A 22,358-nucleotide genomic window follows, 5' to 3' on the forward strand; every position below is an offset into this window, starting at 1 on the left:
AATCACACTAATACATCATTGCTAACTCTTTCTGTGTGAGTAGGGAAGCTGGGAGGAGGAGGAGGAGGAGGAGGAGGGGTAGGGGGTGGGGGGGGAATTGACGGCAGATGCCTTTGCAGCAGAGGACCATGGAGGATGTGTGAGGTGTTGCGGGACAAAATGCGGATGGGATCGCGTTTCAACACGGACTTGACGTCGATGAAACTGTCAGATCTCATGGATGTAGTTTCAAGAGGTGTCTGGGAGTGAAAACGCTAAGAGCACATTGTCAACTAGTTTAAAGGAGATGGATGGAACGGGATCTCAGACGACTTGAATGATGCACTTATTTTTGCAAGACAGGATGACTTCTGAGGAAAATGTAGTTGCAAGGCAGCCATCAGCCTTTCCCTGAAAGAAACAGCTGGGATATTCTGTTGAGATTAATCTCTCACAACCTTGATTCACGATGGAAAGTGGGGTTTTTCTGCCCTGTCTGGATCAATTCATGCTGAGTCCACTGGTCACTTGGGTAAGTAATGCAGAAGGCTTCGATTTTCCTGCCAGAGACTGATATTACAACTCATCCTGTACTCTCTGTGTTATCTAGGTGACGACATTTGTGCCAAATGATGGAGGTGTGCACTTGGACTTTTCTGAATTACTGGATGGAGTCTTTTTGAATGACATAATGAGCCAAATGTAAGTTGTGGCTTAGTTTCTGTGGGTCACTTTATATTTCATTTGTCACATTTCAAATTTAGGTTTTGAACAGTGTCCAGATTGACATTCAGATGAGTAGCCTGTGTTTTAAAGCGATGTTCCATCCTAGACTATATATAGCATCTGTCATTCATTTATGATTGACTGTAAAGTTTTGATGAAATGACAGTATGACCTGTATCAAGCAGAATCATCCAAATCAAACATAAGTCTTTTTTTGAGAATTACTGTAGTTATCTTTTCCCTCATGTCATCTACAGCAGGGACTGATAGAGCACCAAGTGTCTGCTAACATTCTTATCCAGGCACTAACAGTGCTGGCTTTGTCGCTCTGCAGTAATAAAAGGGATCTTTGTAGTCTGCAGCAGTCTTTAAATGCAACTTCCGCATGACTTACAGGTTAGGGTCTCCCCAAAAATGTTAGAATTAGCATTAAAGCTATAGATACACGACCTACACTGAGGGACATCAGTTTGAAGACTAGAAGTGTGCCAGATCTGCCAAGACATGAGGGGCATCATAGATACTGTCAAGATGCTACTTAAGAGATTATGATTTGAGGGCCGTATGTTCTGAGGGAATTACCCTCACCCATAATAAACTCAAACTGATGGTCCACTGGCAGTTTACAGTTGTGTCAAAAACTACTATGAGTTAATAAGCAGCAAGACGCTGGTTTTAGTTTCCCTGTTAGGATCCACTGATGCTCCAGACACTGAAGGTAGAATCTGAAATCAAAGAGTTGGAAAGAAAAGGTCAAAAAAAAAAATGATGACCCAATGCACTTGTGGATAATGCTGTCTAGCCACCCCAAGTCTACAGTATCCATTCATCCCACTTATCCCCCAGGGTCACAATAACCAGCTCTAAATGCAAAACAATGCTGCACTGAGGGGAGGGGAGGAGGCGGGATAATCTCTTGGATTGGGAGACCCTCTGGGATTAGGGCCTTGTTGTTGGTGTTTATGGTACTGGGACACAGATGGAAGGGAGGGGAGGAAGAGACAGAAACAGGACAAACAGGACAGAGAGAGAGAGACAGGATGACCAACAACGTGATGCGCAGGACAGTTAGGTAGTGTCTGTCTTTCTCTAGGTGTCTTTTAGGATGTCTGTCTGTCTGTCCCTCTGTCCCTTTGCTGGGATACAAGAAGCAAGATCAAACTTTATAGTTTGGTCCATCACTTGTTTCTGTTTGTTCGCCAGCACCTTTGAAAAAACTATTGTACTCTGCACCCAACAGACACAATTAGTGTTTTATTTCACAAAGGTATCTTTTCTTGGGCAACAAGAAAGGATGCAGACTGACCTACATTTCTGCACTGGGGCCTGTGAACGATAACAGCATATTATGTGACAGTTAGTCGCTACAGTAGGCCCGTACCAGCAGCTCAAGAATCCAACTAAAGGTTTTCTTTGGGGTGGAAAGTCTAACGCCACCCCATTTGGCTGGAAAACAGTCCAGTTTGGTGGCTGAAAGGAATGACGTCACACAGGCTAAAGTTAGAAATGAATAGAGACCTCATACATGTTTTCATGGCGCTCCTAAAGCCAAAACTTTTACCAGCTTCCTTTCATCCCACCCCAGTGATAGCTGCTTATTTGTTGGGGAACAGTAGAAATGTTTGGTAAAATGCCTTTATGTTGTTTCCCATCTTCAGAAATCCCCCGCCTACACCTCAGGGTGCAAAAAAGGTGAACAGGGATCCAAGTCAGAGGATCCGCAACCTGAACTTCCTTGTCCAGCAAATCAAGACGTATTATCTGGTGAGTGTGGGATGTTTCTTAGCCATGTAATATGTTATATAATGCATCCAAGCTACAGGCTGCTTAACTCTACATCTCTCTCGACATCGGATTATGATATATGAATGTTTGATGTGGATTTTTCTACTCCACCTCAACTTTGCATCGTGCAGGCACACACACACACACACACACACACTGGATCACACAAACCTGATAGTTGGTAGCACTTGTGTCCCAGCAGCTCATCTGGTTCTTCCTAAGATGCGTGCCCTAAATATCAGTCATGTCAACATCTGTGTAATCAGCACAGTAGCGAGGTTAGAGCGCAGCAGCGGGCCACAGTAAAGCTGCGGTCACAGAGCTTTAGAGTGACACATTTGAAGCACGAGACACTGCAGCGGCAGACAGCACGGCTGGTGAATCTTGGATTTTCTGTCTATGTCAGAATAATTAAGTACAATTGGAGCTAAGCTGTCATCTGTTAAGATCTGTTGAGATCACAAAAAAAGTAATTTCACTGGAGATGGAACAATCAAGTTCTTTAGGTACGTACAGTAAAGGAATGATGGCTTTTTATTATTTTTGTCACCACAGATGAACAGCGTTATTTTCAACATCATGTCGAATTATTGTTTCTACTGAAATTGCTCTTGGTGAACATAAAGTTTGGTTTCTTCTTACATTTTGGTGTCAGTCAGAGTTCACTCTGATGTCTCTCAACACAGCTTTCCACCCTAGCACTTAATTCTGGAGGAAATAAAAATGGCAGAGATCAATAACGTCTACTTCTTGCTAAGAGAAAATCATGAAGAACGTTAATTTGTTTCAGACTCCGTTGCAGAAAAAGTCGATATAGCTTTTGCATCTTTAAACTCCTGCTGTCGTGTGAAACCACATCCGTTCCAGTGTAATTTGGGCTATTTTTATTCTGTAAGGTCAGCTGGAGGGCTTTACTTATTGACTTTTGGAAAAAAATGTATGATATTTTGAGTTAGAAGAACTGACAGAGACATAATTAAGCTGCAACTGGTGTGTATTATACTTGTATATCTAGTCAAACAAATTAATACAGTAAGATGCTGCAGTGCCGTGTATCCCTGACATATTTAGATTTGCACACTGATTCATCCTCAAATCAAATATCCTGATCCGAATATTCTAATAGTGCCAAACATTCGAGACTTAATCTGAGCTCCACACTCCATAATCACACATAAATGTGGAAAGGAGAGGATGATGGGAGAGCCATAACCAGTCAGTTGAACTTTCCCAAACGGTCAGGGTGGCAGTCGCTGGAAAATGCGACTGTTGGTGTAGTCTCGCTGTACTGCATCAAAGACTAAATGATTCCAGTCAACTGTACTGTAGGTTTCCTCTCACAGGGGAATCACTAATAGTTTCCTGAAGTTTACAGAGTCACTGTTCCATGAGGAGCTATTAACAATCACTATTAAACCACACACACACACTAGTATTTACACACATACTGTACATGCACTCGTGAACACGAACCACTTATAGCTAAAAACAAGGCTGCAGTTTTGGGGGATTTCACCACCGCACCGGGGAAACTGGCTCTGTCATCTACCCATTCAGAGCACTCGCCCGTTTGTTGGCTGAGTTTCTATACATGCGTCTAAGCAGCTGCTATGTGCTGTACATACATACGTCCCCGTCCATTCAGGCACTTTGGCTAGACCGCAAGAAAGGTTTTATTCTGTTCTCGCCTCAGTTTGGCTGAAATGTGCTTATCTTCCTTTTTCTCCCTCTTCCCTCTCTGTTTCTCTTTTTTTTTCACAGGATAATCTGAGACAATTGATAATGACTCCTTTGCCAAACGTGTTGCTGCTTGGAAGGACTCCTTACTGTGGTATGCTCTTTTAAAAGTGTTCTTCCTCTCTCTTCTCAAGTGGAGCTGCTAAGTCAGTATACGGTTGGAAGCCCGATTAGTCTGTTTGCTGATACTCAATACACACTGCATTGATTTTTCAATGCAGAGTAAGATATTTGTAGTATGGACCTGGCTCATTTGCTGGCTGCTTGTAAAATCGGTCAAATTAACAGATCTAAGAGAAAATGAAGAGTTTAATTTAAAAAATGAGATATCCATCATTTGAAAGAAAAGTTACAACAACCCTGACAGTAAAATTAAATGATACAGCAGTATCAGTGCAGTTCAAGTGATCATCTTTGTGTTTAAATATTGAACAATGACCATTATTCAGCATTTTATCCCCAAATAATTGGTTCAGATATTCACACACAGTCTGTCTTGGCTCAGTCCTATACCATTTTAATTCAATTTCACTCTATCAGTCTGATAACAACACTGGCATGTGATGTTAAGGCTTTGGTAACTGATGACCCAAATTCACCAGCCAGCGCTCTATTCCACTTCAATCCATGCCAGCAGCCCTCAGTGCTTTCATCTGATAAGTTTCATCTCAGATAATTAACTTTTTGTTACTTGCCCCTCCACCACCACAGAACAAAGTTTGGAGGAGATGAAGAAGCTTTTGCTGTTACTACTGGGATGTGCAGTCCAGGTAAACACACTGACTGTTTGAAGTTTGAGTCCAATGTATGCAGAATAACCACTTTCTCTACCCCAGAACCAGGCTGCATGAGCTAATTCATTTTTTTATTCTCATTTTCAGTGTGAGAAGAAAGAGGAGTACATCGAGAGGATCCAGACACTTGACTTTGACACAAAAGCAGCCATAGCTGTTCACATTCAGGAGGTATCTGATTTCTTCTTCTTCTTGGGACAAATGAAAAAAGAAGGTCAAATGAGCCATGTTAGCTGAATATGACATATAACATAAGAAACGTACAGATTATAGGAATAGTTCTGAGGATAAAAACACTCATATCACAACCTTTTCCAATAACACGATCAATATACTGTCATCTACAAGTTACCTCGATGTTATGGCGCTTGCTCAAGTTATTCAAAACCAAGAATTTATTCAGAACTGAAAGCAGTGATTGCCTGTGAAATTCATAGCTGCATCAAGATTATCATTATGTTATTATGTGTTCATGCATATTATATTGCTCTATCCTCTGTTACCCTGATTGTCCCTTTCCAATATTTTCCAGTTGACTCACAGTCAAGAGAACGTGCTAGATCTGCAGTGGTTGGAGTCCAGTGAAGTGAACCCAGATGAGCTGGAGGCCATGGCGAGAAACATGGCCATGCACCTCCGACACTTGCTGGATCAGAGGGACACCCATCTGGAGGTGCTCATGTTTGTTTTTCCATCACTAATTATAATTGTTTAAGATGAACTAATATATTACCTGGATTTTTCTGTGAATTTTGCAACTTATCTGAACCCTCGAAACATATTCTGCACACGCAGTTGTAATTTGGCTATGAAGTAAATGGCTACAAATTGTCCATATGAAACATAAAATCACCGTGGACATACTTGATCATCACAGTGAAACCGTTTCAGTCAACAAGCTATGCTTCTAGTGCACAGATGTTGAGAGGAAATTGGGTATTGAGGGTAAAATTGTCATCTGTAACTTGTTGCATTCCTCTATCCCTTCCTTTTTTGCAGACTATAGCAGAGCTAACACAAGAAAAGGAAGGTGTGGTTAGCTTGCTCAGTAGCCCCTCCAGCCCGCAGTCTGCCAGCTACCCTCCCATCATGCAGCAGCAGCAGCAGGCCGGGACACAGCAACACTTGGCGGTGGAGCTGGCCGACTCTAAGGCTAAGATCAGACGACTTAGACAAGAGCTGTGAGTACTGCGTGGATAGAGTTCAGGTCACACCACTAGCTAGCTGTGTCACCAAAAAAATAGTTTATTGTTCATTTATAAAAATGAAAAAATACAATGCAGTTTAACATGAGAGGATGAAAAATATGGATAAAATATTTATGCTAAAAAATATATATAATTTACACAATCAGGAGAGCAGATCATTTTCACTTTATACAGCAGCTTTTACAATTTTACAGTCAAAAAAGCATCGCACAGCAAATATGCTAATGAATAAGAAAACAGAAAAAGAGCTGTATCATCCTGGCTAAAGGTTGTAATTTCCCAAAGTAGATAATTTATTATATAATCTCTTAGCATGTTATAAGTGGGTTGTTGGTAAGGAAGCTGAGGTAGCCTCCTCTCTGGGGAACTCCCAATAATGAGTGAATGAGAGAAAGAGAGATACTACAGGATAGGAGATGCCCCGGGGGAGTTTGGCCCACATTAATGCCTGCCTGGCAAGTTCCATGGCTGTGCACTGCCACTGACCCACATCGGCTCTCCGTTTCTGCAGATACTGCATACACACACACTAACCCTGATCCGATCAAGATCCCAGTTCCATCTCTGCACTCTGTCCCCGTCTTCTCCAGTGTATTGTCCTCTCTTGTTGGGATGCTCAGATTAACATACTGTTCCCTCTGAGCAAACACAATGTCACATAGAGCCGTCAAGTATGGCTTGACTTGACTTGCCTTGGCCTTCTTTATACATATACTGTATGCATCTGAACAGGCATTTGCAACAACCAACAAAATAATACATGTAGAATTTATTTAAAAAAAAAAAAACAACATATAGGTAAAATGAGGTTCAGGTATAGGGAAAATATTGTGTTGTAATCCTTTATGTGTAGATTTAAAAGATGTAAGTTGTAGCAACAATAATAAGGGCCTATGCACCATTTTAAATTTACCATTCAGCATTTGATACATTGTTTCCTTGCAATGATGATTAAAATGTGGAATGTGTGTATGTATACATGCTCACTCTATGTTCATTTAAAGTATTTGAATATATACAAAGTTATTGCAGAAAAATAGTAAGTAGTGCACACTAACCTACCCGCCTGCACTGTTCACCCAACCCTACAGAGAGGAGAAGAGTGAACAGACGCTGGACTGCAGACACGAGCTGGAGAACATGGAGGCAGAGCTGAAGAGGATCCAGCAGGAGGTTTGAAGTCAAAGAAGACAAAGAATAAATTACAGCTCCTTCTAATAGTGACACACAGTAACCTTCTGACCGCTCTGCAGATTATACAGATTAATGCACACCATACTTTGCTGCAGAGCAGTGCTTAATGACACCAAATTTAAATCTCCGAACTCTGACTCAAAGACACAGCTAAAGCCTTTGTGGATTTATCTGAACAGGAGATCCCAATTCATATTCTCTGTTAAAGGCATACTATGTAGGATTTTCCTAAAACAACAATATGTAGACTCACACAAAAGTAATCCCTCTCAATCATCACTTATGACCCGCTAGAAGTGTGTGGCGGTGTATGTATCCACAGAGACTCTGCCCTCTGCCTGTATTTTCTTATTATTTTGCTATGTTCAGAACTTTGCTGGGCGTAAACCTTTGGTCAGTGGGTGTGTTGCCCCTAGCCAATAACAGCACACAAGGTGTGAGGTTGAGATTCTTTAAAAACATAGCGACCAGGTTACAGCACTGTGTTTTTTAATGTGCTTCAGTGTTTCCCTTAAATGCTATTGTCGCTGTTGAAATGGGATATTTACTTCTCTGTCTCTCTTCTCTGCTCTCTGTCTGTGTCATGGATGTATAAAGAGAACAGGTCTGTGTCTGTATGACCAAGTGAGAGGCTTAGCTCCACACACACACACGCACAGACACACAAACACACACACAGAGCAGAGAGGCCACAGTGGACAGGATGAAGCGTGCCCTTTGGCTGCATTCACAACAAACCCGACAATGCGGCACCTTCCCACGGGGTTGTGTTGATATGTGCAGAGGTGTGGGCGTGTTTATTTGTGCTTTGCAACATAACTGCCATGAAACAAGCAGAAAATAACATTATTTTTCTGTGATTCACTGCTTTGTTCTCGCTACCGCCGCTCCCCCTCTTTATTCGCTCTCTAGCTCGCTCGAATACCACTGCTCTCTCTCTCTCTCTCTCTCTCTCTCTCGCTCTCGCTCTGGTGTCGTTGAACCGAGGAGGAGGGGTCAACTATAAAATGTTGTATTTACAAACAGCAACTGACAAATCCGACATAGTATGCCTTTAAAGCCTTTTGGCTTAGGTTGGCTACAATAGTTAGCATGGTTCATATGTTTCCAACAATGACTGGAATTTAAAGCAGCATTGATAAAGTTGATATACTGGACGTGTTAGCAAACAGTTACTTGTTTTCACTTCCAGCAGACATGGAGACGCTGTTATTTGGATTTGTATTTCTGACCAATATTTACTCTCATGTTAGCCGGTGGTTTCCACAAACTCCTGAGAAAAAAATCTGGCTCTTTTGCTGCTAAACGCTCCACCATGTTCGCTAACTAGTCGCTAACTTTGTCTGCTGTTTAGTGCTGGGCCATAAATCTCATAAATCTCTGTGGGTTCATCACTACATACAACCCCTTTTCACATACATGTAGTCATTTGATTAATTCTTAATATAAAAGTATTGATTAGTGCAGCTTTAAATAAACCAACTTGGCCAAAAAGGTTTTCTGCAGTAAAGACTAGCTGAGAAAAAATGGCGCAGATCTACATTTATTTAAAGTTTTTGCTATAAATCATAACTCTGTCTGAACCTTCACCAGAACTCCCAGTTGCTTGTGGACGCCCGCGCAGCCCGCACCTACCGTGACGAGCTGGACGCCCTGAGAGAGAGAGCCATCAAGGCGGACAAGCTGGAGAGTGAAGTGGGACGCTACAGAGAGCAACTGCACAAGATGGAGTTCTACAAGGCCAAAGTGGAGGTTGATGCAGTATAAATATTTCACCAGTGAATTTTGAGACATTAATTTTGATCATATATGGTTAGTCTGATGTGCCAATCACATATTAACGAATTTTAAAATGATTTTTTGGATGATAACATGTAAGGAGTAAGATGTGTAGTAGAGTTTTCCTTACATATGCACATGTAAATGCGAAAGATGGAGATTAAGAGAAATATAACAGTTGTGTGTGTTTTTGTATCTCAGGAGCTAAAGGAGGATAACAGGGTGCTACAGGAGACCAAAGAGGTGCTGGAGGATCAGTTGGCAGGCTGGAGGGCACGCTCAGATAAAATCCACCAGCTGGAGAAGCACAGCCTGTTGCTGAAGGCCCGGATCCACGACATGGAACAGGTCAGACCTCTGCACACAGGGAGATGTCTTGTGTTAAGCCTCCTCTACAAATGACAACACAGACCAGTAGCGTATAACTCAAAAACATCAAGAACTGAACATTAGATCAACAAGTCCTCTTTGACTCTCAATGGTCATCTTGTACTTTTAGCAGCTTGGACAGAAACCGTGCTCACTGATAACTTTGTGTCTCCCCTTCAGGAGAGGGAGGCTGATCGGAAACGCATTGAGGAGCTGCAAGAAGAGAACCTGGCTCTGTGTTTGGCACAGAGGAGGAGCATGGAGGAGTCCCAGCACCTGGGTTGGGAGTTAGAGCAGCTCTCCAAGACCACTGGGGACTCTCAGGGTAAAGGCTGGTGTTCAGATGAAGTGATAGATGTTAATGGTTGGATAGGTAGAGCAGATAATTAAGGAGATGGTTATGTAAATTACTGAAGGGTGTGCATGCATTTAGCTCCATTACTGGATGTGGAGCAGTTCAACTCAAATCAACAAAAACACGTTAAACCTTCTCCCATGGCTGGTCTAAGTACTAATTTACCAATTTTATTTATTAATTTATTACATTTTCTAATTTAAGGATTATTGGAGAAGTTAGATTACTGTATCCTCTTTTATTTACATGCACACAGAATTTGCACTTTTCGGCACTCAGGCTCAACAAAAGATAGAGAGTATTTCCCTACATTTGAGTGGAGCTCCTACTCATCTTATATCGCTAATTTATCAGACTAAATGAGTTTAGATAGATTCATAAGACATGTAAATAGCATAGAGACTTTTTTTAAATGATCCCCAAGTATGTCTGACTCTGCATCAGTAGGAAAATTCCCCCTAACCAAACTACCACTTTAAATGTTTATCAGTTTTTCATTGTCAATCTTGAGTTCTCACCTTCTTTGGACCCAAAGTTAATTGTCATGATGTGTTTGTCTAAAGGCCAGCAGACTCTGAGTGAGGAGGTGAGTGAGAGGACCCGCAGTCGCATGCTGAAGCTGGAGAAGGAGAACCGAAGTCTCCTGAGGACCATAGAGGATCTCAGAGATGCCTCTCTTAATAACAGCACACAGCCCAAACACAGCCTCCGTCATGAGTATGACCATGTCTGCCAGGTGGTCTGTAACACCAACAACTGTACCTCATCAACAGACGACCCCACAGAGTTACAGACCTACTGCTCAAATATAGAAAACCACACTAATGTATTCCAGCTCAGTACAGTAACAGAGCAGACGTCCAATGGAGTTTCAGAATGCCACCAAGCAGAAGATCTGGAGGACATCCAGAGTGAGATCCTCCTCACAGATAATTCACACCTTCATATTCAGGAAAAAGGACAGCTAGAGGACGGAGACAGAGGAGACCATCTCAAAGAACTGATGTCTGATCTGGAAGTATTAGAAAACCATCACAATAGGCGCCATTGTTTTGTTGGATCACGTGATCACTCCCCTGGCTCGAAGAACAGCAGCCCCTGCCACGACAGCATCTTCACAGGTCTGCCAACACGCTCCTCCTATGCCAGCAAGCACACACAGCGGCTGGAGGCCAAGTGCAGGGCCCTGGACACAGTTAATCAACATCTACAGACTTCCCTTGACAACACTGGTAGGTGCTATACATTATAATGTTGTAATCAAACAATGATTAACCCCCTTACACACTCCACATAGTTTATTTTTTTACCTCTTCTATCTCTTTAGACCGAAAAGTCCAGCGTTTGGAGGCAGAGGTTCAGGAGCTGGAGGCAGAGAACCAGAGTCTACAGGCCAGCTTGGAGGAACTTCGGATCTCTGCGCGACGCCTGGAACAACTGGAGACAGAGAAGCAGAGCCTGGAGCAAGAAACCACAGCTCTGGAGAAGGAAAAGAGGCAGCTGGAGAAAGAGAATCGACGACTCCGCCAGCAGGTAGGTACAGTAGGCCTGTTTACTAGGTGCAGGTAGGATAATGTCATGGTTGAATAAAAAGACCACTGTTCTACCTTCTTCTGTTTCAGACTGAAATCCAGGAAGCCAATTTGGACAGCAGTAACGTCTGTATGGCAAGCCTGGAAAGGGAGATGCGCTTTGTAGTCAAGGAGGTGGAGGGGTTAAGGGAGACTGCTGAGAGGGTCAAAGGCCTGGAGAGAGACAACAGAGAACTGACCAAGCAAACTGCTATCGACCAAAGGACCCTGGCCACCCTCAGAGAGGTGAGGGGAGGAAGTCTGGGCTGCCCGGCTTACGCTGACTGGATAAATAATCTGCCCTGACCTACCCTGAAATTCCACTGATAATGTTTCCCCTGGGAATTTGTACAGCAGCTTTGACGTGTATTCCCCATAGACATCAGCTTTAGTTTTGACTGGATTTGATAGACGCACACTTACAAACTCATACATGATCCGTAATGTATAATCCAAAACAAGTAACTGAACATTAATTTTTTAAATTAAAATGTAGTCATTTAATTAATTGTTAGTATAGAGGTATTGATTAGTGCAGCTTTAAATACCCTAACTTGGCAAAAAAAGGTTTTTAAAAAAAATGTTATTTAATTTTTTGTCTTAATATGAACAAAATCTCTCACAAGAACATCAAAGCATCTGCTAAACATTAAAATGATGTCTCTCCAGGAACTGGTGAGCGAGAAGCTGAAGACCCAGCAGAGAGATAATGAACTAGAAAGGCTGGCCCATGAGCAGGAGATGAAGATCCTGAACCAGGAGAGTACACAGCAAGCGGAACAAGATGCACCAGACAACAGGTGCAGACATACATACAGCTTGGAATTTATATAATTTAGATTATTGAAATTATGGAACTCTTGAAATGATTGTTTCAAAATGTGTTACAAAATGAAATCATTCTCCGAGCAGCAGGTTCAAGATGCTGGAGTCAGAACTGGAGTCGTCCCTGAAAAAGTCTCTTCAGATTAAAGAGGACAAAATGGCCGCCCTAGAGGCTCGTCTGCAGGAATCCTCCACCCTCAACCAGCAGCTGCGCCAAGAGCTCAAGAATGTAAGTCATGTCAGTAAAGTTCACCTTTGCAGGCCTGTTAGTTCTTTTCCAGATTCAAGGGTTCGACATCTCTCCATCACACAGGTGAGGCTGAGCTATGAGGCCCTGCAGCAGAGACAGGAGGAGGAGTGGACAGCAGCAAGCTCCACCCCTCCAAGAGAGACTGGCAAGGTGATGAGCGAATGGCTACGCGAAAGCCAGGAAGCCACGAAGGAGCTGCTGAAGCTCAAAGATCGCCTGATTGAAGTAGAGAGGAATGTAAGTGGCTGCAAAACTTTATTCTTCATTGGTCTCAAGGCCCTTATGGGATTACATTAAATGACAGATTCCCTTACACAACAGAATTCCCTTTTGATGCCGACTTAACGTTGTTAATAGAAGAGACATTGTTCTAAAGCTAATATTACACTACTGGTTGTTATGTTGTTCCTCCTGCAGACAGTACTGTTGCATTCGCATGAAGTCACTGTAGTCAGAATAACTAACTTCCCCTCTCTTCTCTCCTCTCATCACCTCTTATCTCCTCTTCTCCCCTCCCCTCTCCTCCCCTCCCCTCTCCTACCCTCTCCTCTCCTCTCACATACAGAATGCGACACTGGAGGCAGAGCGCCAGGCTATGCAGTCCCAGCTGAAGCAGTTGGAGAGCCAGTCTGACAGCCAACAGGCTCAGATTCTTGCCCTGCAGAGGCAGGCTGCCTCACTGCAGGAGAACAACACGGCCTTGCAGACGCACAATGCTAACCTGCAGGTACCAATACAGCACACTCTATTCTCTGTAGTGAACATTACATAACAGCCCACTCATATAATCCTGATATAGTCCTACAAGATTCTCTATCAAGCCTTTGCAGCAGCATTAACCCCAAAACTGGCCCTCTTTCTTCTCCAGGTTGAGAAATCCACACTGAACTCACAGAGTGCCTCCCTCATGGCCCAGAACGTTCAGCTGCAGCATCAGCAGTCAGGGACAGAAGGTGAGCGAGACAGCGCCATACGTGAACGTGAAGAGCTGCGTGGTGCCCATGAGCAGCTATTACGTGATCACGAGCGGCTGGCGGCTCTGCATGAGCGGCAAGCCATGGAGTATGAGACCCTGATGGGCAAGCATGGCTGTCTGAAAAATGCCCACCGCACTCTGGAGCTGGAGCATCGCACACTGCAGGACAGGTGAGGCAGAGAAGAGACAGGGAAGCTGAGGTTAAGAGAGAGAATATGAGAATATATGAGTATATGACATAATATTTTCTGCTTAACTAATTAATTGCAGTGTTTCTAACAGCACATTAGTTTTCATTGAGTCACTAGGAATGATTGATTAAAAACACATTTTGCTTCGATGTAATTGAAGCAAAATGAGGCCTCAAGTCTAATTTTTTCTCCTGCTTTATCAGATCAATGTAAGACGTAATTGGCTGGCAAAAGTGCATTTAAAAATTACCTTCACATATTTAGGTACAACAGCCTGTTGCAGCAGCGTACCAAGCTAGAAGACCTGGAGAAAGCTCTGAAGGAGGAGCAGATGAGGATGGCTCTTGAGAAGGAACAGCACAGCACCACCGCTGCTGAATGTTGCAGGCTCCGCGATGAGAAGGACTGGTAAGGAGGCACAAGCGCATACACACTAATGCACAAATCTGTCACATTAATTGACATTCACTTTCACCTGCACATAAACAAAAGCCCACGCACACACTTTCTCACATTGTCCATATTTTTCAGGCTGAACCAGACGTACCGTCAGCTTCTTAACGACAATGAGTTGCTCACAGTGGATCACAAGCAGCTCAAGAGCCAGCTGAATGAGGCCAAGCTGGAGCACACCTGGCTGGAGGCTGACTTCTCCAAGCTCAAAAAGGAGTATCAGCAGCTGGACATCACCTCCACAAAGCTCACTAATCAGTGTGAGGTATGAACATGCAGAAAGCTGATCTGGTGTGGTATTGTCCCTTGTAATTGCCTCTTGACCTCATTACAGTCTCTTTATCACTGACTTTGTCAGGGCTACATAGGCTCAATTAGCTGGCTTAATGCGTTGTGTTGCAAAATTTCATTTTAATAATTGTGTGACAAACAATACATGCTCACAGGTATGCATATACACCTGCTTGTCTATGTGATGTTTAGTTGCTGAGCCAGTTGAAAGGCAACCTGGAGGAAGAAAATCGCCATCTGCTCACCCAGATCGAGACCCTGATGCTGCAGAACCGAACCTTATTGGAACAGACTATGGAGAGCAAGGATCTGTTTCACGTTGAGGAGCGACAGTATATGTAAGCAGACATTACCAAAACATACCATATTTTACCATGATGTGATCATTTGTGCTGAAGATACACAGGTACTGGGGAGAAAGTTGATTTACAGAAGAGTTGATTTACAATATTTTGTTAATGAGTTGTTACATTAGTGCTCAGTGTTTGATACAGCCCAAAAACACCAAAGTATTATATACTATGATTATAATTGAAGATATATTAATCTTCTCTCTCTGTTGTCTCTGTTCAGTGACAAGCTTAATGACTTGAGGAGGCAGAAGGAGAAACTAGAGGAGAAGATAATGGACCAGTACAAGTTCTATGAGCCCTCACCTCCTCGCAGGTAACTACTTTTTTAAACCATTACAAGAGTGATATGACTCTCTGCATTCATTGTGTACTCACTTATACATTGAGATGAATAGTTTTCCTGATCTTTACAGCAGGACATGTTTGTCAGCATGCTAGCTGGCTGGCAGAACTTCTTATAAGTATCTATTTTTTAATCTGAAAGAGGAAAACACTCATGTGAGCCCACTGTTTGCTAGTTTAGTTCAACTCTTTATGATTAGCAGTGCTTGACTGACTGTTGACCAACGCTTTTCTGTGCTCTTCATAACACATCAGTCATGTGGGTTAGAGTGGTGTAGCTAATTTTAATGGATCGACAGAAAATCAGTCATTTTAGTCATTGTTCAAGCAAAAACAACAAAAGTTTGCTGATTGCAGCTTCTCGGTAGTAAGGATTTAAAACTTTTCTGTGCTATACATGATTGTAAACTTTAATATCTTTAGATTTTGGACTGTTGATCAGAAAAAATAAGACATTTGAAGATGCCACCATGAGCTCTAAGAAATTATAAATTTTTCACTATTTTCTAACATTTTATAGACAAAACAAATAATTGAGAAAATAATTGGCAGATTAAGCAATAATGAAAATAATCGCTAGATGCAGCCCTAAAGTGGTAACTGGCAACCTTGAAACCTAGAAGTAAATGTACCTGAGATGATTGGCCAAATGACATGTACACAAGACCTTTTCCACAATAGAAATATGCAAGTGAATAAATGAAATATTGGGTGGTAGATATGACAGGACTGAGGTTATTTGCCTCTCATTCATTCCTCTTGTATATCTGCTCTTCCACAGGCGTGGGAACTGGATCACTCTAAAGCTGAAGAAGTTGATCAAATCCAGCAGCCGCGAGCATGGACCAGAGCGTCCACCCACACCAACACACTCAGGTGTTACTGAGCCACACATTTCCTGTCACGACAACAGCTCCTTCATCAGCTCAGATGGCTCTGGAGGCACTTCAGCAGGTGATGCCATCTCACCCCAACGTAACAGCAGTGAGTATGAGCTTCTTGAATCCACCAGATCATCTCCCATAGACTTGGCAGAACCAATCTCATTAAAGGACCAAAGTCCCATCATCATCACTTCAGCCATAGACCAGGAAGTAAGAGTCAAGCCTTGTCTCCCACTGAGGCGACCACCACTGTCAGAGGCAGGGCATAAAGATTGTTCAGGAGAGTGTTCATGTAAAGCCCAGCACACAGCCAGTGGACAGAGAGACAGATCTACAGATGTAGCTTCATTTGAAGGACGGATATCTTCCCCAAATCTGACAAAATTACCCCCTCCACCTCAACATTTTTCAAGGAGACACAAAAACTCAAAGGATTTTTAAGTAAAATCTGTTTAAGCATAGTGTTCGTGTGCTCTTCTTTGTTATGTCACACAACTGTCACACATTGTGTCCTGAACAAAATGTTTTTAATCGGTTTGAAACATTTTTAACAATTGCTTGAGATGTGCATGACTCAACCTTTTATAAACCCTCATACATGAAGAATAAGATCTTAGTCATTCAAAAGTTAATGATGATTGAATTCAGTGTGTTAAAAAAGCAAGCATATGTTGTGTCATTCTTCCTGATGCATGATGTGTGTGAACTTTCCTCAGCAGTCCACAATTTGTCTCCCCTGTGTCTTTCTCGTGTGTTAATGTATTTCTTCACTCCTTCCATCCCTCCTTCCCTTGTATTTTCCCTCCCTTCCTACATACCTCCCTCTTTCCCTACTCCCCTCTCTCTCTCTCTCTCTGCTTGCATCCGTCACCTCTCCTCTACCTCCCATGTGGCTGCACTTGCTGTTAAATAGCCACACTGAAAATGTTTCCCCGTATGAGGAACAGGCTGAAGGACAGAGACAAAGTCAAGTCCCTCTTCCGCCGTTCCATGTGTAAGAAAAACTGCGGTCCAGTGTTTGACCCCATCTTGACTGAAGCCTTTTATTTCGCTGCTAACTCAGTAATACTAGCCGTGCCTTTTCTTTATGATTTTCATCATCTACTACATGCCATAATGCTAAAGTAACTCCAGTTTGAGTTCATTATTGTCAACAAGGATGCTTCCCAGCACTTATAAAACCAGTGGTCATGTGTCAGTAATTTGTCCATTCATGCCAACACCATTTAACCACAATAACTTGATGATAATAATTTGATATGATATTACAGATTTAAGCATCTACAGCAGTCACTTTCCTGCAAAGTAGCCTCATTGGAAGACAATCTGGGATATTGTAATCTAACAACAGAGGTCAAAGAAATGCTGCATTGCAGGAGGACACTGATGTCACATGAGCACTGTCCTACCAGGAGTCCACTGCACTGTAGGGAAAGAGTCTAGTACAAAAATTATGCGCTATTGTATGGTCTATGGAGAAAGCAAACCATCCATGTTTTCCACACCACAGAAAAAAAAAAACTCATTATCTCCATGACCAGTTCACCTGTCTACCCCTTCCCTCATCCACCTCCCACTTGTTCCACTCCTCGATCCAACAATGCAGCCCTGAGCAGCTTGGCGTACCCCTCGGCCCCGTTCGAGGACAAGCAGTGGGCACACAGCTCAGAGCAGCTGGAAGAGGACAGGAAAGACGCATTGACCTCATCCCTTACCACATCCATCTTGTCCATCCTCCACCTTCATCCCACCACTCCGCCATCTGGCCATCTCCAAATCACAGCCACTGACACTACTGAGACTGTCCCAGATGTTTCTGAGCTGTGGGTGACAGGTAGAGCCATCCATGAGCCATTGTTTCATTTGACGTCATCTACATTTGTAAAGAGTAGAGCAACACATGCTTGTGCTTTTATGTGATGAAGCTATTGAAAAGAGTGACATGAAAAACTTCACCTGTACCCGTTCAGTGATTTCTCATTTTATTTATATTTTATGTCCCACAGACAAGGATTCAAACGATAGTGCTGTGCCATCTGGATTTGAGGACAACGATGAGCTGCAAAACCACGGTAAAGCCCTGTGGATACTCGTTTAGAGGATTCAGCAAGCATACAGATGTATTACCAGCTCAGGAATTAGAGTAAATCCATCAAATCGCAATCATGACCTTGTTTCATATTAATCTGTATGCTGACCGCAGAGTTCAGCAACTACCAGGGAGACTTGATTCTGCTGCCCCCTGTTGGTCATGAAGAATACTATGTTGATACGCATGATATAAAATGGACATGTAATCCTATAGAGATAATTATTTTGTTTATGTACTTCCTTTCCAGGGCTCAACGTGGTCCAGAGTCGAGCCCAAAGTGAGAGCAGTGGTGAGTTCAGCTTGAGCCTGGATAACGAGCCCTGGTCGAATGGCAGCAGCCCTGTCCAACAGCCCCAGTCACGCCGCTCCTCCTCCTCCTACCAGCCACCCTGTGATACCTCCACCCCCCAGCACACACAGAAACAACAGCACACAAGCTCTTCTGCTATACACAAGGAGAAAGCGTCTACCATGCCCATTACCAAGAGCCAGAATTCAGATCTCCAGGCCACACCAAAAAAGAAAGAACCTGGGCCAGCTCAGGACTTCTGGCTTATGAGGGGTACAAAGAGCATCAGGAGGGGATCAAGAGGGAAAGTAACACGTCGCTCATCAGATTCAGGGGGCACGGTCAGAATGAGCCCAGTGTTCAATGGGATTCATTCAAAATCGAGCCCTAGCAAAGCTGAAACCCACCGAGCCTCAATTTGTTCACCGATTACAGTGTTGTATGTTCAGGGTAAGTCATCCTCAATGTCTGGCTGCCTCAACTGCTTCTCCACTCCTCTGGGGAAAGAGGTGCGACTAAAGGGGCCCAGGTCCCCTAAAAGTCTCCCTCGTGCCAGCAGTGTCATTTCCACAGCCGAGGGCTCGTCACGTCGCTCCAGCGTCAACAGCGACTGCAGGGTTGCAGTCAAGGCTGAGCCGCTCCCCGCCCCGGTCTCAGAGGAGAGCAGTCATCAGGAGCAGCAGGAAACAGTTAATCAGAATCAACAACCAGACACTAAAGACAAAGAACTTGAGTCTGCTCCTCCGGTCAAACCCCCCAGAGACCCAGAGATCGTTGTTGCCACAGACCGCCCCAGATCCCCTGTACAGGAGCCACTTTTTGGCTCCTCATTCACTTTCAATTCTGTCTTCTCTAATACCATCTTCAGTGATTCTGTGGTGACTAGCACGAAGAGTCTGGATGCACTTGAGAACAACCAAACCTTCCTCTGTCTGAATTCGTCTCTGGTGCAAAACTGCCCACTTGTGAGCCAAGAGTCTGCTCATAACACGTCGCAAACACTGCTTAAGGTGGAAAATGAGCAGAATGAAAATGCAGAACATGCAGCTGGGCTGGAAGAGAAGGACAAACCGCTCACAATTGCATGATAGCAACTGTCAAATCGTTTTGTATGTTGCGTTATTCAAATAAAGCAGGTAGCTGCAAGCCAGTTCTCATCACATCAGCACAAGCACACAATTTTAGTTACTGTAATTTTGTATCTTTGCAGTTTATTCCACTGTTTACCTGAGAACACAGTAATATTACATGGTGCATTCAGTAAAAAGATGTTTAGGTGCTTTTGGTTCTGATTTCTATCACACTGCTATAGTAACATTACCAGCTTTTACTTCTTATACAATATACCTGAGTAACAGATAAAGCAATTCACAGTTTCTGTTCAGATTTGTTTGCACAGGTTCTGCATAATATACTAAATTCAGTAGGCCTATGTATAGATCTTCTTTTGCCTGTTAATAATTAGGTTGTTGTTGTGTCTCAAGCATGTTTAGCTTTACTTTACCACACTGACAATCCTTTGTTATGTATATTTGTGTTTGCCAAAACATACTCGTCATTGTATTATTTCTTTTTATGTCCTCATGCTCAGGCAGTACTTTTAACTTATTATACTTTGATTTCTGTCTCTTAGATTTGAATTTGATCGTAGGGGGAAATGTGATGTTCAGATTGTGAGATAATGTGTAAATCTTGTAAAATACGATGTGAACCTGGTTGCTTTTTTTCCCCTTAAATAAAAGAAACCCTCTATTAAAATTTACAGAAGCGCACAGTCATGCTTTTATAACGGTGCGGAGAACTTGTGCCCGCCCAGTATTCCTATTGGATGTCAGCCCTGTCACCGGACGCAACGCGGAAGTGGACCATTTTAGTCGAAAAAACAAAACATTCGTGGGCAGGTGTTGAGTTACTCTGCGTGGTGTAACCTAGTCGGGTCCGCTGGAGTGGCTCCGTAAGCTGTATCGTATAACTCGACAGTTATACCCAGAGTTTGGCACAATGCTGAACGCTGCCGCCGCGGAGAGGAACAAGGACCCCATCCTGGCGGTGCTCGGGGAGAGCGTGAACACCGGGAGACCCCTGCAGGCACTGGAGATCTCCTCCGGTACCGGGCAGCACGTCACACACTTCGCTCAGGCCCTGCGAAACATAACCTGGCAGCCCTCCGAGTATGACCGTCAGTCTCTGGCCAGGTAACAGTTTTTACATTTAAAGAGCAGCTTATAAACGTACGTAATTGCGGTGCTGAATTGAAGATGAATCGCTGAGTAATACAAGGCATTGGTCGTCCTACGCAGGTAGTACAGTAGTTGCGCACCAAGCATGAGAAGTACGAGTGATGCAGGCGTACTCTGCTGGTATACGCGTGTTTTGTTGGAGAGTGTCCGCAATAACAATAATATCTTTTGTTTCTATTCTCAGTATAGAAGCGTACAGAGCCCACTATCAGTTGCATAATGTGAAGCCTGCTATCCACCTGGATGTTTCTCTGCCCCATGAGTACTGGGGAGGGATCCAGCCAGAGAGCCTCGATCTGGTAGTCAACATCAACATGATCCACATTTCTCCAATAGCTTGCACACAGGTTCGTGTGTGTGTGTATGTGTGTGTGTATGTGTGTGTGTGTGTGTGTGTGTGTGTGTGTGTGTGTGTGTGTTTTTGATGCTGCTGTGGCCCCATTGCTCATTTTTACTATGAGGCCCCCTAGTGGATTTATCCAGCCTTGGTTGTATCTAAAATTCCCCAGTGCTTTGAGGATTACAGCATTTTTTAACATTGTTAAAGTTTGAATAGCTATAAAGTGGAAATACTGCAATACATACCATCAAGAGTGTCTATATACAGCATAAGCCTTTCGACTCTTGGTGATTACTGTAATCAATGCCCCTTCACAGTTTCTGCCTCAGGTCTTTCAATCCTTTAAAAAAGACTGAAGTAGTTGCCCCTCCTGCCACTCACACTCTGCACGCATGATGTGATGTTAGTGCCTGAAGACATCCCTTTTCTTCTTCTAGGGTTTATTCAAGGGGGCTGGAGCAGTGTTGAAGCCACAAGGCCTATTATTGACATATGGGGTGAGTGAAAAACCGTTTCATGGTGTTATAAACATGCACTTAACACATTCATGCCACACTAATATTAACAAATCTAAATATGAAAGTGTGATGGTAAATGTTATATCACATCCTTTGCTTTTGACACTCAGCCCTATGCAGTGAATGGTCAGATCACCCCACAGAGCAACATTGACTTTGACTACAGCTTACGGCAGAGGTGAAGTGTATTTTATGAATCTGCAGTGTTTCATGGAACTCAATATAATTATGAATGAAATGGTCACACAGTACCAAACTTATTTGTGTGTGAAACCAAATGTAAGTTTGTTTTAAGATTTACCGCTTTATCTCACAGGAACCCAGAGTGGGGCCTCAGAGATATCGCATTCCTCACTTCAATAGCACAAAGAAATGGTTTATTCCTGGAGAAAATAGTAAGTAATCAACATACTTTTTATCTTTCAAAAAAAGATGACAACATAAACAATGCAATTATGGGAGTACTGGTTGAACTAATGTATGATTTAAATGTTTTCTTTGTTAGGTGGACATGCCAGCCAACAACAAGTGTCTTCTGTTCAGGAAGGAGAGTCTGGTGTGAAGTGTCCCATTGTTTCTTTTTCTGGATGCAGACCAGTATCGGAGCAGGAGGGTCAAAGCGCCTTAACTTACACTTGAAGCTCAGATACATTGCCAAATTTTTCTGAACTGTAAACAAATCATGTTTCCCCTTATTCTAATACACACTGACAGTAGATGAAATAAATTGAGCAGAATTGTTATATTGCAATCTATTATACACTACATTCTGTATTGCAGACTTGAGTAAAATGAATGAAGCTCACAGCTTTACGTG

General features: G+C 43.0%; 2 protein-coding genes across 4 annotated transcripts; both read left to right on the top strand.

Annotated features, from left to right (window-relative positions):
- The first annotated feature begins 102 nt into the window (after window positions 1-102).
- LOC121884980 (girdin-like) lies at window positions 103-20,187 on the top strand. 3 transcript variants are annotated; one of them, XM_042394132.1, is made up of 29 exons: window positions 103-511; window positions 590-681; window positions 2,364-2,469; window positions 4,252-4,321; window positions 4,939-4,997; window positions 5,109-5,192; window positions 5,554-5,694; window positions 6,021-6,202; window positions 7,321-7,402; window positions 9,017-9,175; window positions 9,404-9,550; window positions 9,752-9,896; window positions 10,490-11,158; window positions 11,254-11,459; window positions 11,549-11,743; window positions 12,167-12,297; window positions 12,410-12,551; window positions 12,636-12,809; window positions 13,138-13,299; window positions 13,441-13,718; window positions 14,004-14,147; window positions 14,271-14,457; window positions 14,676-14,821; window positions 15,057-15,149; window positions 15,960-16,162; window positions 16,976-17,056; window positions 17,669-17,896; window positions 18,069-18,134; window positions 18,402-20,187. In XM_042394132.1, exons 1-29 carry the CDS (start codon window positions 449-451, stop codon window positions 19,529-19,531), a joined length of 5,565 nt encoding a protein of 1,854 aa, XP_042250066.1. In that variant the 5' UTR covers window positions 103-448; the 3' UTR covers window positions 19,532-20,187. The 3 variants fall into 3 exon arrangements, with proteins under 3 accessions (XP_042250066.1, XP_042250073.1, XP_042250080.1); XM_042394139.1 differs by lacking the exon at window positions 16,976-17,056; XM_042394146.1 differs by lacking the exons at window positions 17,669-17,896; window positions 18,069-18,134; window positions 18,402-20,187 and adding an exon at window positions 17,334-17,661.
- Window positions 20,188-20,277: 90 nt separating this feature from the next.
- On the top strand, window positions 20,278-22,354 carry mettl26 (methyltransferase like 26). Its single transcript, XM_042432727.1, has 6 exons — window positions 20,278-20,638; window positions 20,868-21,030; window positions 21,461-21,520; window positions 21,652-21,719; window positions 21,858-21,936; window positions 22,047-22,354. Exons 1-6 carry the CDS (start codon window positions 20,445-20,447, stop codon window positions 22,101-22,103), a joined length of 621 nt encoding a protein of 206 aa, XP_042288661.1. The 5' UTR covers window positions 20,278-20,444; the 3' UTR covers window positions 22,104-22,354.
- Window positions 22,355-22,358: the final 4 nt, after the last annotated feature.

Source organism: Thunnus maccoyii, chromosome 2, assembly GCF_910596095.1.
Source record: "Thunnus maccoyii chromosome 2, fThuMac1.1, whole genome shotgun sequence".
NCBI lineage: Eukaryota > Metazoa > Chordata > Actinopteri > Scombriformes > Scombridae > Thunnus > Thunnus maccoyii.